Source organism: Dunckerocampus dactyliophorus, chromosome 17 (genome assembly GCF_027744805.1).
Source record: "Dunckerocampus dactyliophorus isolate RoL2022-P2 chromosome 17, RoL_Ddac_1.1, whole genome shotgun sequence".
Taxonomy (NCBI): domain Eukaryota; kingdom Metazoa; phylum Chordata; class Actinopteri; order Syngnathiformes; family Syngnathidae; genus Dunckerocampus; species Dunckerocampus dactyliophorus.
This window is the reverse complement of record NC_072835.1, coordinates 21,575,001-21,595,996: the sequence shown is the minus strand read 5'-3', so window position 1 is coordinate 21,595,996 and position 20,996 is coordinate 21,575,001. Positions and strand designations below refer to the sequence as shown.

At 39.9% G+C, this 20,996-nt stretch overlaps 1 protein-coding gene across 1 annotated transcript in view; it reads left to right on the top strand.

Annotated features, from left to right (window-relative positions):
- The window catches only part of il11ra (interleukin 11 receptor, alpha), a 42,161-nt gene that overhangs the window by 9,888 nt on the left and 11,277 nt on the right, over window positions 1–20,996 (top strand). The window contains exons 2-3 of the mRNA XM_054757139.1: window positions 14,790–14,886; window positions 19,764–19,830. Coding sequence (XP_054613114.1) covers window positions 14,790–14,886; window positions 19,764–19,830 — 164 coding nt within the window. The remainder of the gene's footprint in view (window positions 1–14,789; window positions 14,887–19,763; window positions 19,831–20,996) is intronic.

The following is a 20,996-nucleotide window of genomic DNA, read 5'->3' as shown; positions in this document are numbered from 1 at the left end:
GCCTTTGTTATGCGAGTAGGATGCATTATGCAGTCATATGAAAATGCACGGCATTCTCCTTTCTACGGCTTGGTTTTTTTTGTGTGTGTTCCAAGTATTTACAGTAAATCATTACACATTCATTTGGTTTGGACTGGGCTTTGTCTGACCTGAAGCTCAGCGAACTTTCTCACTGCACACTTGTGGAAAGTGCATCGTTAAACAGACGCTGATTTATGCCGCGCACAGTAAATCTAATCATGCCTGTCTGTTCTCCGCATCAAGTCCCATGTATTCCCTCTGTTATTTTTCCAACATAGGTTTCTCTTTATCACTCTTTTTCCATCGACGCTATGTTATCATCTTTTCACTCTATGTCGGCTGAGCGTGTGAGGACCTAGTAATGGGCTAAAGTGTGGTGTTCCCAGCAGCGTGACTCATTGCTCAAGCCATTCGAGGTTGGCGTGTGGGACGGTCACTGTGTGTGTGTGTGTGTGGGTGGGTGGGTGTGTGGGTGGGTGGAAATGGGTGGTTGGGGGCATGTGCTTCCCAATATTTTTCCTTCCTGCTTAACACACTAACTGTGTTAAAGGTCATCAGTGTTTCCCACAAGATTGCTATCTATTTGCGGTGGTGGCAGGTTGGGATGCGCGGGTGTCGTCCAATTTGCATAGTTGCCCATGATGCATTTGCATGTAATTGTAATGGACGCTACAGGTGATAGGAATCCCTCTGCCACTCTAAACTAGTTAAATCCCAGGAGACGTCTCACCTGTTTTAGAGGCCCTCCATTTCAGGCTTTTCGCTACATTTGTGACTAAGTTGGTCACTATCGCAGTACAATCACCCCTCCTTTATCGCGGTTAATTGGTTCCAGTCATACCCGCAATATGTGAGTTTCGTCCAAGTAGGATTCAATATTAATAGAAAACTTGTTTATGACCTTCTAAAAAAAGTATTTTTCAACATTATTAGAGCCCTGTAGACATTTTAAATAATACCCCTATAGTCACCTTTATACTTGTATTACCTAATATAGTAGATGTAATAAGCAATAATAAGTCACCGTTAGCATTGGGAAAGTTCCTTGTTGTTGGAGTATCTTGAACGTAATGTGGGTAGATTGCATGGCATTAGAAAAAAGATTGACATCAGCCTATTATCCATCCTCACTATGACGTTTGTCACAGAGGGCCGCCGCTTTAACAATACTGTAGCAAATTACCGAGCTAACTAGTTATTTATTTTAATTTTTACATTTTTTTTAAATTTATTTTAAACTTAAGAATAGGTCTGAAACTGAGTGGGGGAAGAATGACATAGTAAGAAGCCAAAAAAATACCGCTTCCACACGGAATGGGAGAAAAACTTTTTTTCACTACGTCATGTTGGACTCTTCATCCATGGCTGACTTAATGCAGGTAATGTCTCATCAATGTAACATTACTGAGGCCAAGTAGGGACCAGGTTACTGCATGAATAGTCTTTTGATGTTTTTTGACTAATAGTAGGCTATAGTCAACCACAAAAAAGCGATCATTGACTAAGTAATTTGAAAAACACATGATGGAGCGAGGGGGCTATATTTGAACCGCGATGTAGCGGGGGGCGACTGTGCATCGGATGCACAAAGATCAGTGTTGTTATTATTGCTTTTAGCTAGTTATAACTTTTCTCAAAAAGACATTGTTTCCTCTAAACAATGAAAACAGTGGTCTGCGAGAACAGAGGACATGCGCATGAGTGTAAAGTGTTCCATCTGGCTATATGCTAGTGCATGATAACTACATCAACAATGGCGGACCACCCGGTTGTTGATTCCTTCGAGAGTTCTTCTGCTTCATGCCATCGTTGCTTCAAATAGTTGACTGGAGCATACCAAGTGGATTCAAGCCTCTCTAAGGCGTTTGCAATCTATTCTCGATCATATTTTGCCTATATGCAATAATGCATGCATTTTTGACCCTAAATGTTGCATAAAACGACAAGTTTCCAACTATCTGCTTTATGTCTCTATAATTGCTCCCAGCAGTGGTGTGGCGCCAGTCAAATGCACTTGGATGCAGCCTTCACTCTCTCTCTCTCACACACACACACACACGCACACATAAAGATCATCAGTGTGTGGCAAAGCAGAACTGGGCAGACTTTTTTTGGCCTGTCAACCTGCTGTCTTATAGACGTGGACCGGGCTGAGTACAGCTATCGTTGTCTGCAACTGAGTGCGTGCGTGTGTGAGTTATTTCTTTCAAATAGAGACTACGAGCCAGATGGATGGCTTGGTCTATCTCTGTCAGAAATGCAGTTGTTGCCTGTCTGGTGATAGTTTGCAGAGCTAGAAATTGATCAGATTTTGTACTGTGCAAGGGTGCATCTTGTAAGCCGAAAGCAGAAGCGAATGGGTCGGGGCGCCATGTTTAAGTACATTGTCTCGACTGTCATCTTCCTGTCTCAATCGGAGCTATACTGACACAAAAATTGGCAAACATGGGAGTTGTAAAGTAGAGTCCGTTCATCCGAGAGAGGCCATAACTTGCAATTGCTGCTCGTGTTCATCCCAAAGGTATGTGATCAGACTGAGGTCAGGGCTTCCAGATTCTTCCAAAAACAATGCCTTATCATAGTCATTGAACAGGGGTCGGTCCCAAACTGCTCCCATGTCTGAAATGTGGTAAGTCTTTTATTTGAGCCACTAGAACTAAGTAGCTTACATTTGACAATGCAAGGCCTTCCTAACACTTAGGTGTGTGCTTGTGTTTATATTGGCAGATGCGCAGGTCACTCTACACATGGTTGGCAGTATGGAATTTTCCAAAAGCAGATATATAACCGAAACAGCATGTGTTGTTTTTTGTGGCAGAGTCCTGGTTCTTGGTAACAGCTGAATACAGTCCAAAAAGTTAAACCGCGTTATGCAACATGCTGAAAGAGCTGCAGCTGATTTTCTTTGTGAAAAAAGTTGTTTTACTGTAGTTTGTACATTTAGATGAGAGCTTAAGAGGGTGAAAAGTGGTCTTAACCCGCAATCTTAAATACACAAAGACTGGGGTTCTGGCAGTCCTTTGTGACTCCTGTACGAAGTGAATAAACGCTGTCAGAGAGCTCCGGCACACTTGTTTAGAACCAAAGGCCTGTATAATGTCTCAGGGTGTGAAAGCAATAAAGGAGATTTAAGTCATATACAGTATGTAACCAGGATCAAGCAATGTCTGACTGCGTTAGGAAGCATTTACCCAAACATCACCCACAAATTTGCATGAACACGTTTGTCAGTCACTAATCTGCGATGCCAAGGAATGTCTTTAGGCAAACATCTGTTTGGCCAACGTTTGTGGTCCTTGGGTTGTCCTGCCGGACACCTGGAAGGAAATGTATTGGCTTGTGGGTGTGATATACGTAAAATACAGAGTTAAAGAAAGTTGTTACCAAGTTTAGTTTTACAGTAAGAGCTATAGTCCAATGATGTTGTCTGGTGACAACCATGTCATATTTGTAGGAGAACTGGGAGTTCTGTAGTCATCATTTTATGTGGTACATGTCGATTTAATATGTTTGAGCAGACTTTGTGCCGATAACCATGCATCAATCAGACTAGGTAAGGACGAATGAAACCTAGGGCACAATGAAATCTGTTTTATTTTTTCCCAAATTACCTTTTACACTTACTTTACCAGTATAGAGTGTGTACTTTCGTGACACTTCCTTGCATTTATTGATGCAACACATCATCGGCTAATTTTGCCCAGCATTTGAGAAAGGGATGTAGCCTGGCTAACTTTTCTAATGGGATGTCAGCTGCTGCTCACATTGCTACAAAATCCTCAACAAACTGTAGTGCTCGTGCTTGTGGTTCAGGAAGACGTAGTCACTAATGCAATGCAATTGCATTATTAATGTAAGATATTTTTTATGACACCCTTATTTTGTTTACACTATTAGACAGTATGTGGCAAACAGCGCAAACTGCGTCTGTAATGAGACTCGGCCATGATTGAGCGGTCCGCTGGGGAAATACTTCTCCACAAAACGTTCCTTCTCCTCACGATGACATGATTTCATTCACATCTTGCGTTTAACAGTAGATTGCATTTTTATTGGCCAATTCCGTATTGACTATTGATCGATTTACATCTCCTATGATTCAACTACATGGATCTGTCTGATCTGTCTCATCATTATCCAAACTTGTTATATGTCGCTCACCTGTGGGTGCGAAGTGCAGGTTTGGATTGCACTATTTAAAGTGAATAATTAATCATGGCAAGCTTTACCAACCTCAGTTCATCCTGATTTTGTATTGCATTTTTAGCTAATTTTTGGACTCATTGATCATTTATTCTCAAGTTTGTCAGCATTATTAATTATTTATACCCAATTTCCTTACAAAATCTTGGAAACTTAACCTGCACTGTCCAATATCCAGTAATTACAACAGTTATTTTTTTATTGCAGAAGAAATGGAGGAGAATGTCAAAGTCAAGCTCGCTAGAGGATTTGGAGCTGGGGGATGTGAGCCGTGTGTCAAAAGTAGACATTTTTATGGGTGTATCAAGTCTGTAAATACTGTGTTTATTTACTTACATTGATGGTTCCTTCTGTCAGAAAGAATGTTGCTTGATTTAGTGTATCTACAAACCCCCAGTTGTTGGTAGCGTATCCTTGCTTGCATTTTTGACCTGTTGGAGAATCCTCAATCTTCAGTCTTCCCCATTTTATTGAGTAGCGCTGCTGAAAGGCACATGGAGGCTCACTTTGTGACTGTGGGCAGCATTAGCACCTGGTGCTGTTTACAGTAGCACTCAACCACCATGGAGGGAGTGTAATATAAGCACCTAACACCTCGCTGCATTCATGCCTGAAACTTCACGAATCATACAGTCATGGATCGCTGCATTCAGCGATTCGACCTGGGATCCGCAGCGTTTCCTCAAATGAATAAGGAATGGGGGTCATTTTGCTGATGCAGGATGAGGGAGCTTGGTTTGCCTTTACCTGGCATCAGCTCAACTTCTATGACCTCAGGTATTAAAGGATAATTTGCTTTTCGTGCTCCATTTGTTTTCTGAAACCTGGTAACCAACCACCTTGTATTATTGACTTTCAATCACTGTAATCCTAATACATGTTTGCCATGTATGTGGGCGTGCATTGGTTTTCAGTGGGGTGGATGTCCTGTTTCAGTTGGACAAACCTTTATGCTAGCTAATTAGTGATATCTATGTCCAATCCTGTGTGGGCTTTTTTTTTTTTTGCACTGTTTGAAAAGCTGGCATATGGTAGCCATCTTGCCCTGGCGGCTGAGCTTAAGGAAATTCCAGCAGTGTAGAGTTCAGGCCAAGACACTACCGCAGCACACACACGCACACTCACTTGCACACACAGCACAGGTCAGGTTTGTGATACGTGTGCCGAATTTATTTTGAAATAATTTGAGAAGAGCTCAATAACAAGCCCCAAAGTGTTTGGCATATTTCTTTACATGCCATAATTCAAATCTTCTCACACAGGGATTTGCTCATAGACGCACTGACCTCCGTCTGTGGCTGTGGATTAGCTGAGTGCTATCTCTGTATACACATGGCAGCCATTATTTTTCTGTGTTTAGTCTTTGGCATTTTCCACAGATTGTATATGGCATAAGCCATTGTAGGAGACTAACGTGATGTATGTGTCCGGTTATAAGACACATAGTGCATCTGGTCTTCCTTATCCGCAAAGAGAATATATCTCATCTAATTCTGTCAACCACACAAGTTTATAAACTCCAATTGTTCTTATAAAAAAAAGCAGATGTGCCTCAATTGCACAACCTTTTTTCCAACTACAACTACTTTGATAACTTGACGGGCTTCAAAGGTTTCTTCCTTGGTGTTACACTTCTTCTAAAACAAAGTCATTTTCATCAGGTAATCATTAACCAGTCATGCAAACTTCTTTGGTTAATTTCCCATCAGCAATTTAACGTTATAAACTTGTATGTCAAATATTTTCATCTAGGGTCTCCAGAGTTTGATGAAGAAGTTTCATTTCATGGCTGCTGGTTTTCAATCATACAGATACAATATATGACATGAATCAAAATGCTAGCACAGTGAACGCCCCCAGCCTACGAGTTTCATGTTAACGGAATCACGTCTGGAATTGCGGAATTGGCCAATAAAAAACGGAATCTACTGTTAAACGTGGAATCTCACGGAAATTAACATAATGTGACTCAAATGCTGTCATTGTGAGGAGAAGGAATGTTTGTGTGGGGAAATATTTTGCCGGCGGACCCCTCAATCATGGTGGGCTCGAGCTAAACATGTTGAACGGCGACCTGGAAGACTGGCAAAAGTGGTTAAACACTTTTAAATTCCTCTCTTAGAATAGAATCGAAGCTAGCAGGGTTATCTTGGTTTAGCAGAGTGTTGTGTTTTACCGCTTGTTAATGCAAACGAGCGTTTTACGATACCCACTGATGTCAGGCAGACTCTGAGTGAAATAAGGATGAGAGGTACATTTATTCTTGCACAACAAGCTAGCTCTAACCCAGCATGCAGAATGTCACCACCCGCTATAGCCCATACTCTAAACAGCAGCTCAGAAGTACACAAAACACCTGTCACTACAGTAACATTATTGACACCTCGTGACCTGTGTAGAATACTTCATATCGTGTCTTTAAATGCATCTTCTTAATGCTTTAAATTTGTGTTTTCATTAATTTACCAATTTTTATATTGAAAATGCTTAATTTGGGCCAAAGAGTATATACAATTTGCTTGAATATGCATTTAAAAAAAACAAACAATAGGCTATATTATTTATATTTATTATAAAAAAAAACGTGATATCAGTGAAGCTGCAAAATTTGACTGTAATTGGATTGACATTATTGAGGGGAAAAAATTATTTGGTTTTTTGTACTTTTTAGTTTTCATAGCACCCTTTTGGAACACATTTTTTTTTTGTTCCACGAGCCAAACATCTCTATGTGAAAAAAGAATAATGTAAAAATGCGCACTGATACGCAAGTACACTTGTGGTGACTTATCTGAACAAACACGTCGGCAGCCAAGACTGCACCAAGACGCTTCACATATGGAACTATAACATAAACACACACACACACGCACGTCTGTCAGCAAAGTTGTTATCGCCTCAAAAGGCCAGATGAGTGTGCAGCGGTTGCCGTGGAAACCTGGGTAAACACGGGAGCCATTGTAGTGTGCCCCGTTAGCATTGCACACATTTTGGCCGGACACTCCAATCTTGTTGATTTAGAGCTTGTGTGCCTTCACTCACACAGTATCACTGTGTTTTCTCTCTCACTGACACACACACACACACACAAATCAGTATCACGGAGCTGTTAGCTAAGCACAGGTACCCTCAATGACACACACGCGTAAACACAATGTGCAGACAGTAAATTGGACTAAATGAAACATTAGTCTTTGTTAACAGCAATGACCGGTGCTAATGAACAGGACATCCTGTCACTTTGAATGACTTTGTGAAACTAGTCTGACTGGAAAGAGTTTCATCTTCATGCCTATATTTTCCTGCAGTCCTGCACTAGATAGCCCTCTGTTCTCAACTCCCCTCCCATTTTCCCTTTTCTGTCTTTCACCCCCACTCTGCCTTGCGTTTTGCCTCGTAAAGATGACTGAATGTGCAGTGGCATGCAGGAGTGTGAGTGACTCACGGTGTGGGATTGTGCTGCCACAGAGAGGAACAGCTAAAAGCGAGCGCTTCTCAATCAGATTAGTCATCATGCAAGTGTGCGAACAGTTTATTTTAGTGCAAGGTTGTTTTTGTCATCAGCTATGGATTTGATCTGGAGGAAGTACACAATACTATCTTCTTCTGTCTCTCAGCCACTCCTGTCGGTGCTTCAAGAATGAGCTCACGCCTGACCTCTGTCACAATTTCTTGGCGTTCACTCTTGGCCTCTATCACTTTTTCTTATAAGAAATGGTTTACTCGAATAATTTAAGCCTTTTATATTGTTGTTTTTAACTCGGTGGTTGCGGTTGTGTTGGGCCAGTGTCCATTAATTATAAATAGTAGCTATTCTAAGTGTGTGTAAGTGGGTCTCTCTGGATTTGTTTTACATATTTTTGGCATGTGGGAAAGCTTGCATTCAAGGTTCACCCTGGTGACTATATCCATATTGATGTTCTGCTGTGTTTAAAACGCACACAAGCAGAAAGCCATATATAGGGCCCGTGATTTCCGCGTTAACGGAATCTACTGTTAAAGGCGGCATCTCGCGGAAATTGACATAATATGAATGAAATGCTGTCATTGTGTGGAGAATGAACATTTGTGGGGGGGAAGTATTTCTCCGGCAGACTGCTCAATCGTGGCCAATCTCATCACAAACACTACTCCACCCCCTATTAAACATTTATGACTAAATATGTCGAAACAGCGACCTGAAACACAGGCACAATTTAGGGACAAAACTTGGCGAACAAACTCTTATGGAGCGTGAATGGAATCTGGCGGGGTTAGCTTAGTTTAGCCAAGCACGCAAGTGTGGCTGTGTGTGTGTGTGTGTGTGTGGGTGTGTGTATGTGTGTGTGTGTGTGTGTATGTGTGAGACTCAGGCTGTGTGAGTGTGTTTATATCGTGTTGGGTTTTAGCATGTTAGTTATGCTGGTTATTTCAGTTCAACAAGCAGCAAATTTTTGTATTTAAAAAGAGTGTGGTTGTATCACAGAAGATTCACTTCATTTAGGAAAACCTATTGTCATAAACACTATCATAATAGTTTTTTGACACGATTTGCATGTAAATTCACTAGTTTCTACATTTAAAAACTTGATAAAAAGAGTAATATTTTTTTGAATTAGGCCCGGAAAGTAAACAACCGTGTGGAAGTACTTCTGAATTATACTGTACTGTATATGAAAATAGTCCTACAGTCACTTGCAATTTCAAGGGGTGGTCCTAGCAGAGCTACATTCAATGCCACAAACTGAATACGTCATCAGAGGACCAAACATAAAACGGAGTACAAAGTGTGTAGCCAGGCTTTTGGAGGAAAGACAAACATCCAAAAGGGAGTGAAAATGCAAAGCGGATCACTGAAAAGGTAGTTGAATTTATTGCGCAGATTACCAGCCCATTTCCGTCGTGGAGAATGTGGGGTTTTGCCCCCTTTTAGAATGTGTGGATCCACGCTATGTTCATCATGACAACATCATACAACACTACTAGCACACTCAATATTTATGAAATAAGCTTTATCAAAATGTGTTATCGTGGTTACTTTAGTTACTTGCTAAAAACATGTTCAGTTCCATAATCTATAATAACATTGCCAAAATATCCAATTGAATTGGCCAAAAAATGGGACTGGGACATCCCTGATTGAAACAAAAGTAAACATGGGTTTTTGCATATATCAATTGTAAACATTGTACAGGTAGACCTGATTCCCAAATGTTTCTCCGATCAATATACCAAATATTACAAATATAAGTCCATTATGCAAAATTGGAATAGGAGGGGTGTCCCAATTCGATATTGATATCGGATATTGGTCTGATATCAGCAAAAAATGATGAGTGTTGTATTGTATCGGCCTGCATCTAAAATCTCCGATATCAGCACTCCACTACGGGCAGTCCATTTGAAAAAGATGTCTAAGCCCCCCGCGGTGGCACAGAACCAAAGAAGTTCAACATGACCCCATTGCACATCCAACGCAGCGCCACAAAAAACATGAGGATCCTCGCAAAACAAACCTGCAACCCCGACAAACAATCAACGCCTTGCAAAACACGCGCAAAGCGGGAGAAAGTGACTGTTCTGATTGGCGTTTCATGCTCAGAGCAAATGGCCTAAAGCCATCTTTGAAGACCTACCGTCAACATACTGCCAGATTTGAAGAAAACCCAGAATAATAAGGGGCGACAGGGGGGTGAGGGAATGAGTCATGAAAGAAGCTGCTTTTCAAACTGTCAAGCAGTAATTGTAGTCTAATCCAGTAGTGTCTGAAGCAGGTTTGTATCTTTTCTAATATTTTAGCCCAGTCACTTAGGACTGATGGACGTGGTAGATACGGTACCATTTGTAGCATCTCTGAATCTTTTATTTGGGATCGTATGTACAAGGACTTTGTAAAGAATCAACTTTTGACCTGGCATGAAGTTTGGTTTTCAGATTTGATGAAAGTATACTTTCTGGTTTTCCCTGTGTGCTATTAGCTTGCTTTTGAGTTGAACCCTCATAGGAGTGGAAATGATAATCAGTGTACTGAATGTGTGCCTGCAGTGCAATTGATAGCGCCCATCTTGGGTTTGGCAGACCACCATGCAATTTTCAGTCTGAAATCCAACAGTGAAAGAGGATATTTTCCACAAGTTTAAGAATTGGAAATGGTGTTGGGGAGGGCTTGGATGTTGACGAACACCCATCTACACAAACATGTGTAAATCTATTTATGGGCATTTTGTTCTGTCTTGCCTATGTAATGAAAACCATGCAGTATCTAACGAGGAAGCACTTTCAGGGAGTAAGAATGATGAAGGGATGTGGAGATACAAGACCGTAAGCATGATTAGGAAACATTTCACGGGAGCGACAGAAAGGTGCAGTCGTTTCTGCCAGTATTTGCTGAGCTCCAGTTACTCTGGAGGAAAGCACTAACAGGTAGAGGGCACACCATTAGAGATGTTGACACAAATGTGTTTGCTGAACCTTGAACCTTCTGGCATCAGAGTGCTGGAAAAATGCTGCCAAGGATCGACTGCAGAGTGTAGTGGTAAACAAATTTGTTAAAACGGTATAAAAACACAAGTGTTACACAGGAACACTGACATTGTTGCGCCCTATGCTTATAACAAAAGATAATTTGGCAGTACAGGGTTGTATTTTGGGTTGATCAGTATGCCACCTTCTCCCAACATTTGATCAATCCATTACCTTGGTTCGTGGTCTTCTAAATGAATCGTAATGAGGACAGTTCCCGCTGGGTTGCAGGTACAGAATGTCCCACATTTCAATGGGCTTTTGATCACTGGCAAGGTGGCATGGCTAGAGAAGGAGGAGGAATGTAAACAAGTGGGATTTGAATTTGCTGAGTGTGCTGTGAAAAGTTACAGTGCCAGAGTGGTGAATATAACACCACTATGCCAGATCATGAGACCACAATGCAGACTTTTATCTCAACTATTTTAGATAAGGTCGTTTTCATGAACATCTTGCGTCTTTTAATTTCAGTACGATTTTGTTAGCCATGGTGAGGTTATAAATAATACCGCTTCCATAACATACTGTAACTGTTCCTAAATATTTTATGCATGACTATGTGGGCTTCTCCAGTCCCAACTTGGCCGGTGCGTTTGCAGACAAAGGCGCTGGGGCAACTGCAATGGGTTCTTACTAGGGGTGTCACGAGACGGCCAACTCACAAGACGAGGCGATGCACGAGGATGGGTCCACGAAGATCCGATGAGATGAGATTTTAACATTAATTTTAAGAAATTAAATTAAAAAATATGACTGGACAAGCAAACTTTTTTTATTGGTGCGTTTTGAGATGTTTATTATCACACAAATTGACACTAAACTATATTATTATCAGCATTTCTTGAGACTAAATTAGCCACTGTTATGATAATATACAGTATAATAATAATAAATAATATGTCATAATAATGCAATATTTTCTTTGACTTGGTAAAGTTGTGGAATTGCCGTTTCTGACATGTATTTTCTCACAGACTATTTGTATCTGTCAAACGTTTGCAGCATTTCTTGAATGCTGGCTTTTCAACTGTATTAAGGAGCAGCATTTCTTTTGCGTTGACTTTCTGTGAATGCAGCCATATTGGGTTATTCCGTTTTTATGTTTATAAAGCGAGAGCATGACTCACAAGAGGTCTCACTCTGTTTGCCATAGTTCTATGGAATGCCATTGATTTATGGAACACCATTGTTCTATGAAGCGTTTACGTGCTGAACCAATGCACAGAGTGAACTCTCTTCTTGCATGTTTGAAGACGGGGAAATGGACACACATGCACATGGTAATACATGGAGACCGGAAAAATGGTCAACTTTGTTTTCATTTATTGTGTGATTCGTGAATTTATTTTGTATCACAAGAGTTTTTTTCTGTATAAGAAATCACGTTTTAGTCTTGCGAGATCTACTACAACTGAAAATGTCCTTCTGGGAAAACGTTCTGTGAGACTTGGGAGTTTGTCTGACGGATTTTTTTTGTCCTTTTGATCTGGAACATTTGTGAGGTCAGATGTCATTTCTGTTGTAGTTCAAACAAAAGGTGTTTCATGTGGTTGAGGTCATCTTCGTCAAGTTCTTCCCTAAACAGTTCCCACAAAGCTGCAAAAAGAGATTTGCCCAAGATGTCTTGTCTTGTCAAGGGAACACCTGATTTGAGTACATTACTGCTGGTCCCAACTTTAGCCGTGGTCTTAAGTTTAGAGGGACTTTGGTACAGTGTGTAGTTAATCCACTGAGTAATAAGATTCAGTAAGACTTTCTTGCTGGAATTTTTCTCCTGATTTCACAGGAAATATTCTGGTGATCTCTTGGAATATGTCAAGCATTTTTCTGACCATTATGAAAATATTTGCAGACATACAACACAGGTGGTTCCAGTTGCCGATTTAAGTTTAGTAATATAGCGGTCTTTTGGCCTTGGAGGAGATCTGAGCTCTGAGTGCTCGTCTATTTTGATGGTGTTACGTTTCCTGAAGTCAAAAGTCCTCATCCTGTTTGACTTAAACTGTCACATCATCAACTTTTAAAATATCACCGCAGCACCCTTTTGCAAGCATTGTTTAGATTCTGGCAGTTATCTGAGCCAATAATAATACCTTTTGGCCTGATGAAAGAGTGTTGATTTTCTTTCTTTGCTTTTTTCAAAATTATTTGCTCAAGATGCCAAAAATGGCATCTGTGTTGCAGTCGGTGTTCATGCGATGTTTGCAAAAATGTCAGCATGACAAATGCGTGAAGCACACGAGAGCGTCAAGTGACCTTCACTGATTGAATCGTACTACAAGTTTTATAAACAACATATCTGAAAGGAGAAGAATATTAATTCATCATGCAAGCTCAAGTATTGCTACAAGAAGTCTCCCTTCCACCACATGAAGTCTGCCCTGTTAAAAAGATGGCTTATGTATGAATCCTGTTTGAAATAAAAATGCTAAGACAAAATTGGTATTTAATATCAATTTCTATGAAGTAGAGGTGTCACAAGATCTTATCTCACAAGATCTCGTGAGATTAAACCGTGAAGATTTGTCCTTCAGCAAAAAAATATCTTGTGGGCACTTGGCCTGTGACAATAGTTAATTTATTAATTAATCACACAATAAATGAAAATAAACCTGATCATTTTGCCGGCTGCAATACATTTCCATGTGCATGCGTGTCGTCTCTCGACTCCAAACAATCAGGAAGAGAGTTCACTCTGTGCACTGGTTTTTGCTAGGGGTGCATGATAATTATCAGACCAATAATTATCGGACTGATATGTGGAATTATGACGTCGTAGTGATAAATCCGATAAAATTAAAAATAGCTCAGATCACCGATAATAATAAAAAAAAACGCTCCAATGAGGCGAGATTGCCAGTACCGTACCAGTATAATCCTGCCCTGTCATTTATCTTTCTTTCAATAAAATACAGTGTAAATGGGCATATTTCCGACATGGTAATGGTAATTGTTGTAATTGGTAATGGTAATTGTTTGAACATGCATACAAGTTACATTGGAATACATCACATAGTGCAATTCACAGTTCTACATGTCCAAAAAGGAGTAGGAGGAAGCAAAGCTTATTTATTCCTACCCCCCATCCGTTCACATCACTTGCAATACATTTGTTCACTTTCTGTATTCCAAATGTACTCTTTGCTAGTTTAAAATACATAGGAAAATGATAAGGGAATATTGTAAGGTAATATAAGATGATTAATTAATTAAAAACGTTATTATCGGTGTGAAGAAGCAGAAAGTTATTGGTATCAGCTTGGAAAAAAAAATTGTGCATCTCTAGTTTCAGCACCTTTTGTGCATTTGTTCCATAAAACAACGGCATGAACGGAATGAGACCTTTTGTCAGTCATACAGTCTGTTTGTCTCAGTGGGTGGAGGCAGGGCCGGTAGCATACACACAGAGTGCAGATGAGTGTAGCGTAGTAGAAATTAAATTAATAGATTGCAATATATTGTCTTTTTTTCATGAGGCTTTTCTTTAAAGTAATGTTCACATGTTGTCTTGTCTCGTTCGCGTAGACCCAATCTCATGTGTCGTCTCTTCTCGTGAACATGAGTGTCTCATGACACCCCTGCAATGAAGGTAATTGATGGTCTACTTTTGTAATCTCTCATAAACATCTCTATAAGGAGAAGAGGCTCTCAAGATAAGTGTGATGCATCAGTTCTCGAGCTGGGTAGTATACACACAAACCGCATCGCGATAATAGAAAAAGCAAAACAAGCAAACTGAAAAGAAACTGAACTAGGAACCGGAAAGGTAATGAACAAGTTGAACGAATCTGGTCTTGGACCTCTCGGTGTAAGCTTTGCATGGCCTCCTATGCTTGCATGGGTTTACTCTGTTGCTCCAGTTTGCTCCCACAGTCCAAAAAAACACATGCTAGGCTAATTAGAGACTGCAAATTACCCGTAGAAAGTAGAAAATGAACGAATGAGCGAATGAAAATAATGCAGCCAAAAGGCCCGTGCCATTGATGTCATTTCTAAAAAGCTGCAGACAGACTCGTTAGTCTTTGCAGTAACTCTTCATGATTATACCTTCTGTGTCTTTCCAGATGCCAGGTCTTTTGTCCGGTCCTGGGAGTCTGACAGTCATCTGGTTTTTATCTTGGTCACTGTGTCTCAGTGGTGCTCAGATTTGGACCAATGAAGGTAACCTACACAGACACACACTTACTGCAGCACATGCACTGCATCCTCTTATCGTAAGGTCATATTTAAAAATGCATTTGCATGCAAACACATTACTGTTCATTCTACACACACACACAAGATACACACACGCGCGCACACACAGCGCAAGCTGAAGAACTATTTTAGTGCTACTGACCCATGGGAGCCTAAGCAACTGCTGGGGAAAAGAGGGAGGAAATGCATCTAGCATTTAGAATAAAATAACTGGTTACACTGTACGGCTTGTCTTTTCGAAAAACACCATAAAACACATCCACATACATTTTTCTAATTCTGTTTGACCACAACGTTGTCTTTTCTCTCTTTCCCCCCCATTTTTGCTCCATTTAAATTTCATGTTTTTGCTCGGTTAGCACCCCTCAATAACTGTTTTATTTCCCAATTTTTTGATTATTTAATCCAGGGGTGTCCAAACATTTTCCACCGAGGCCCGCATACTCAAAAATGAAAGGATGCGGGGGCCACTTTTGCATTTTTTTAATTCAACCCATGTAGATGTGCTGTACTGCATGCTGAGACTTAGTTGAAGAACAGCCTGCATCTGAGCTTGGTGTTATCCGTGACAAAGCGTATTGTTAGTATGAATGAACCTTTTCTCCCTATGTTATGCTTTTTTGCTCATTTTTCCATGTTTGCTGTTTTTCTTTCTTTATTTTTTATAAATATTTCAACTTCTCTTAGTATTATGTCTTTATTCTCATAATATTTTCACTTTATTATCATAATATTGTAACTTTTTCCCCAACCTGAATTCTCTTATATCTCCGTTTTGTTTCTCATATTATAACTATTGGAAAAAGGGCTGTCAAAAATAGCACATTAACGACACTAACTAATTTATTTCATTAATTACGTTACATTTTTTGGCATAATTAACCCGCACGCATCATGGCAAGCCACGGCTCTCTGTTACTACGACAGACGGCGGCACAGTGTAGCTCCCCCCAGAGTCACACAGAGTCTGGCGCTCTTTTATATGTTTTTTCTGACCTGGAAACATCAACAGCAGTGCAATTCCAACACCATATGTAACTCCAAAGAGACACGTCCCTTGTCCATTCGTCATTGCAACATCCATCCATCCATCCATTTGCTATACCGCTTCATCCTCATTAGGGACACTTCCTCATTGTCACTAGACAGACCAGACCAGATCAGTGAATTTGGGGCTGTGATACATACAAATATATAATCCTGCCCTGCAATTTATCTTTCTTTCAATAAAATACAATAAAATACAGTAAAAATGGGCATATTTCAGACAGTGTGGCATGATGATTAATCATGATTAATTTGAAAACCGTATTAATCTGATTAAACATTTTAATAATTTGACAGATTTGTAGTCTTTTTAGTCTTTAATATTTCAACTTTATGCAATTTTTTTCTCTTAATATGATGGCTTTATTGTCCTAATATTTTGTCTTTATTGTCACAAAATGACTACTCACTTTTTTTTTCAATTTTTAAAGTTTTACTGTTTGATTGTATTTTTAGGGCGGCAATTTTGGACAGCGCTGATCTCATCTGTCATATTTCTTTCTTACAAAGATACTTTTTCTCCTTTTTCCCTAATCTGAGCCAAGTTGAGGCTGAAATATTCACTTCATCAATAAGCAGACTGGCCCTTGGCCCTCTGAGTAAAACTGTCACAGTTTTTCCTTCCCATCAACATAACAACTCCTTTTTTTTTTATTGTTTGAAGAGTACTGAGTTTCATTGAACTTGAAATCTCTGCGTCTTCCCACCCATCTGATTTCAATATATATATATATATATATATATATATATATATGTATATATATTTTGCACATACGCTAGTGAGAAAGTATGCTTGTATGGAGACAGGCACTTAAATGCATATGTGTGTGGTTTTGTGTGTATGTGTGTTGAGTGCTTGTGCGTGAGCTGTGGCCCTTTTACCAGAGGCAGAATCAGATATGAGTGGAACGCTGCGGGTTTTGGGAATAATGTGCTCCACTGCCAATAAAACATGAATACACACATTCAAACCAGCCAACTCTGCACAACACCAAGGCCTGTAGGGATTGCACACATGCACACACAGAGGGAGGGTAAGGAATGCATAATGTGTAGGTGAAATCAAAAATAAGAAGTGATTGAGAGAAATATGAAGTTGAAAGTGAAGACGTCGCAACTGGATGCTAGGGTTTTCCTGACGTACTGTTGTTCTCCTCCATTGTTGTTGTTTGTCTGTCTTGTCCTGATTGCGTTCAGTGTGCTGAGGTTTCCTTTGGTACTGGGCTGATGTAGAAAAGCGACCGCCTCAAACCAAATACAGCTAAACCGAGCCAAGCTGGTACTGTGCAGTGAAGAATCAGCAATACCTGTTGCATCTGCATGAATGTTGTTACTGTATTTACGGATTAATTAAGGTTACTGTTTAAAATGTCCGATTGGCCATTTCAACTGGTGGAGAAAATGAGAGAAAGAAAAATAATTAAAGCAAAGTTATATTTATTTAAACACAGTCGCCCCTCGCCACTTCGCTGTTTGAATTTTGCGACTTGACTGTGAGTCTGCAACGCGTGTGATGCTTTTTTTGGACACTCGATTCCGCGGGATGATACAGTACATGGCAAACAGATACACTTAATTTTTAGTCCCCAATAATTGACAAGTAGATTAATTTTCTCGTTTTTACTACTGCGACTCTCACATATCAGGTAAATGGAGGTAGAGATGACTGACATATGAAAAGCAAGGAAGTGAAACTTGGGGCAAATGGTAGGTTAGCAAATAACACAGGGCTTGCACAGAGCTGAATGTGGTTGTGAATTAATGAAAGTGTGTCTCAAAAGTGTGTGCCTTTTTGAATGTTTTTACTGAGAGCTACTGTAAAAGACACCTTTCATATCATGTAGCAATCTAAACATGCACAGTGCACACACACTTTCATAGTGAGGATATAAAGTATCCACTTGGTAAATGACTAAAGTCAAAATAAATATTTACTCAGAGATACACTGCTCTTGGTTTTGCATCAAATCTGGCTATACCACCTGACTGAATATGTAATATACAATATAACCCTTGGTGTACATTTTCTTGCCATATTTTGAACAATTTTGCACCAAGTGCCAGAGTAAACGGAGGCTGTGCACCACTGAGGGTGGGTGTTAAAATAGCCTTTGTGATTTGGGGCAGAAATAACTCAATTAACTTGAATGCTGCGCTCAGTTCTGACTGCGTTTCATGCACTGAAAATGGCCTGCAAGTCTCTTCTTTTTATATGCAAATAGGGCCTGAATTCAGACAAAAACAATGGAACCTCAGTTAGCATCCTGCCCCATCTTTCTCTGTTGACGTCAAAAATGTACGTCACGATTTTGCCTCGCTTTATGTACATTTTCCAGTTAGTGTACAATATGGCCCGCGTCTTTTTGTGTTATTAACGCACTGTGTGAGTCCAAATGTGTTCTTAATGTGTTTTTATCAAAAAACGTCCTCAGCTTCTAACAAAGTAGATAGCTTGCTAGCTTACAAAATGGCAACCGGACCCTGAAGTCAGCTACGTCGCCCGTCTATGATGTCATCAGCGGTTGACTCTCAAAAATGTTAACGCAAAACATGTTTCTATAGTTTTACATGCATAAAACAATTCTAAATGCATATGAATGACGAATTAAAGGGATAAATTAACATTTAAGGTCTTCACTGAAGACGTGATTCTTCATCTGTTTCCCAAAAATGCGATGTGGGAGCGAGACACCACCTTCCTGTTTTGTCATGAGTTATTTCTTGAATTCAATTCTTTAGTGTTTTTCACCTTCTTTTTCAAAATGCTGGCACTTGAAGCTTTCTCTGAGTCCATTTACTTATTTAGTTACTGTGCATTTAGTTACTCAGGTGCGCAACACTGTTAAACTCAAGAAATAACTAATGGCAAAACAGGAAGGTGTCCGTGTGGTGCCTCGCTACCAGATTGCGTCTTTGGGAACAGTCACCTCAAGAATCACATCTTCAGTGAAGGTACAAGCAACCTTAAATGTTAATTTATCCCTTTCATTCATCATTTCTATGTATTTCTATGTATTTCTATGCATTTGGAATTGTTTTAGGCATGATTTGTAGTTAGCATTTTGGCTTTCTGGAGCGGATTAATGGGATTTACATTATTTCTAATGGGAAAAATTGATTTAGTTAGCATCTGTTTCGGTTGGAGTTTTCTGGAGTCTTCTGGAACAAATTCATGACACTAACCAAAGTTCCACTGTATTCCAAAATTGGTCTTTAAATTGGAACAATGTACACTATTGTGTTGTGTGGATATCTGGTTATAAACCATCAAGACAGACTGTTTGGGGATTGATTAGCAGTGAGACCAGAAGTGAGTACAGTGTGTCCCTTTTGCAAGGACGTGGTGTTAATGCTGCTGTTCCAACTTTTTGTAACAGGACAGTTAATGATTAATTATGACGACAATTACGTAAATATAATTTCCAATGTATTCCAATGCTTTTCTGTTGTTGCTGTCCACTTGAAAAGCTTGAACTAATACAATAACATACTCTAATACATTTTATGACAAACTTTATTGTTATTCCTTTTTCCTCGGTGGCTGTTTATTATTACTGATGTCAAAGCGGCTTTTCAGATACAGTACCAAGTAATGCTCTTTAAATGACTACACTGACAAACTTTCAGAGAAAAATAAACACAGAGGAGCCTGCTCACTACACCTTGTATGGTGATGTTATTGCGGCCCGACTGCGAAGCGTGACACTTAAATCATGCTAATAGACACCACGCAGACGCACTATGTCGCCATGCAGGTAAGAATGTGCGTTAATGTTTCATGTCTGCGTTTGCAGTATCAGACGTGCAGTATGGACGACTGGACTCCAATGTGACACTGGCATGTGGGAAGCCACAAATTAAGTAAGGAATTTACAACTGTTGCTTTTGTGCCATCATGTTGTTTCCATGTGTGTTTTATAGCGGACGAGATGTCTCCAGCGGAAGGCATCATCATAAAGATCATTTCATGAAATTGGTTTTGTTGATTTTGTACCCAAGACCAGCGTGTGCTGCCGTCAATCATTGCTGAATTGCCAATGCTAGTTGCAAAAAAAGACCATATTTACTCAAATAGAGGCCTCCACTCTAATAGAGCCATGTCTCGATTAATACTGAACCTCAGCTTTCCCCTCGGGAGGGGAAAAAAAAGTGGCAGCACTCAACACAGCCTACACAGAGCAGAGCCGACACCTGTACGTAAAGCTGATGTTCAGAGTTCAATTTGAAGGGAAAATGTTGCACAAAAGTGTTGACCAAAAGCAAAATATAAAATAAGACCGCACTAGAGCTCTAACCTGAGTGACTAAGGCCAAAATGCAACACATAATTTATTACACACCGTAATTTCCGGTGTATAAGCCGCACCGGTGTTTAAGCCGCACCCACTAAATTTAGAGAGAAAAACAGATTTGTACATATAGTCATGGAAAAAATGATTGGACCACCCTTGTTTCTTCAGTTAATTGATCCATTTTAATAACTGGTACAACTGGAAGTACATTTGTTTGGACAAATATAATGATGATAACAAATATAGCTCATAAGAGTTTAATTTAAGAGCTGATATCTAGCAACATTAAAATGAACAAGAAAGTGAAGAAACAAGGTGGTTGTAATCATTTTTTCCATGACTGTATATAAGCTGCACATGTCCACGTCATAAAATGGAAGTGTCGCGCACGAGTCTGAGGACCAGGCAGCTCTATATTTGACACAAGCCAATCATGAGCTATGAAAAAATAATATAATGCATTTCGTCTGAGCAAAGCATTTCATTGAGGACAAACAGCAAAGAAAATGGATGGATGGATGGATGGCTGCTGAGGCGCTGCAATGCTACCTCTGCCCACCAGAGGGAGCCAGAGGAGCCCAGAGGGAGGCTGACATCAATGCTGCGCCCTCGTCAGGCACCAATGAAATGCTTTGCTTGGACGAAACGCATCATGGGAAAGCGTAAAATAGTTGGGTTTTTTTCATTGTAAACTCGTATTGGTACTACTTCCTAGCTACCTTTTGAGTGTTAAGTT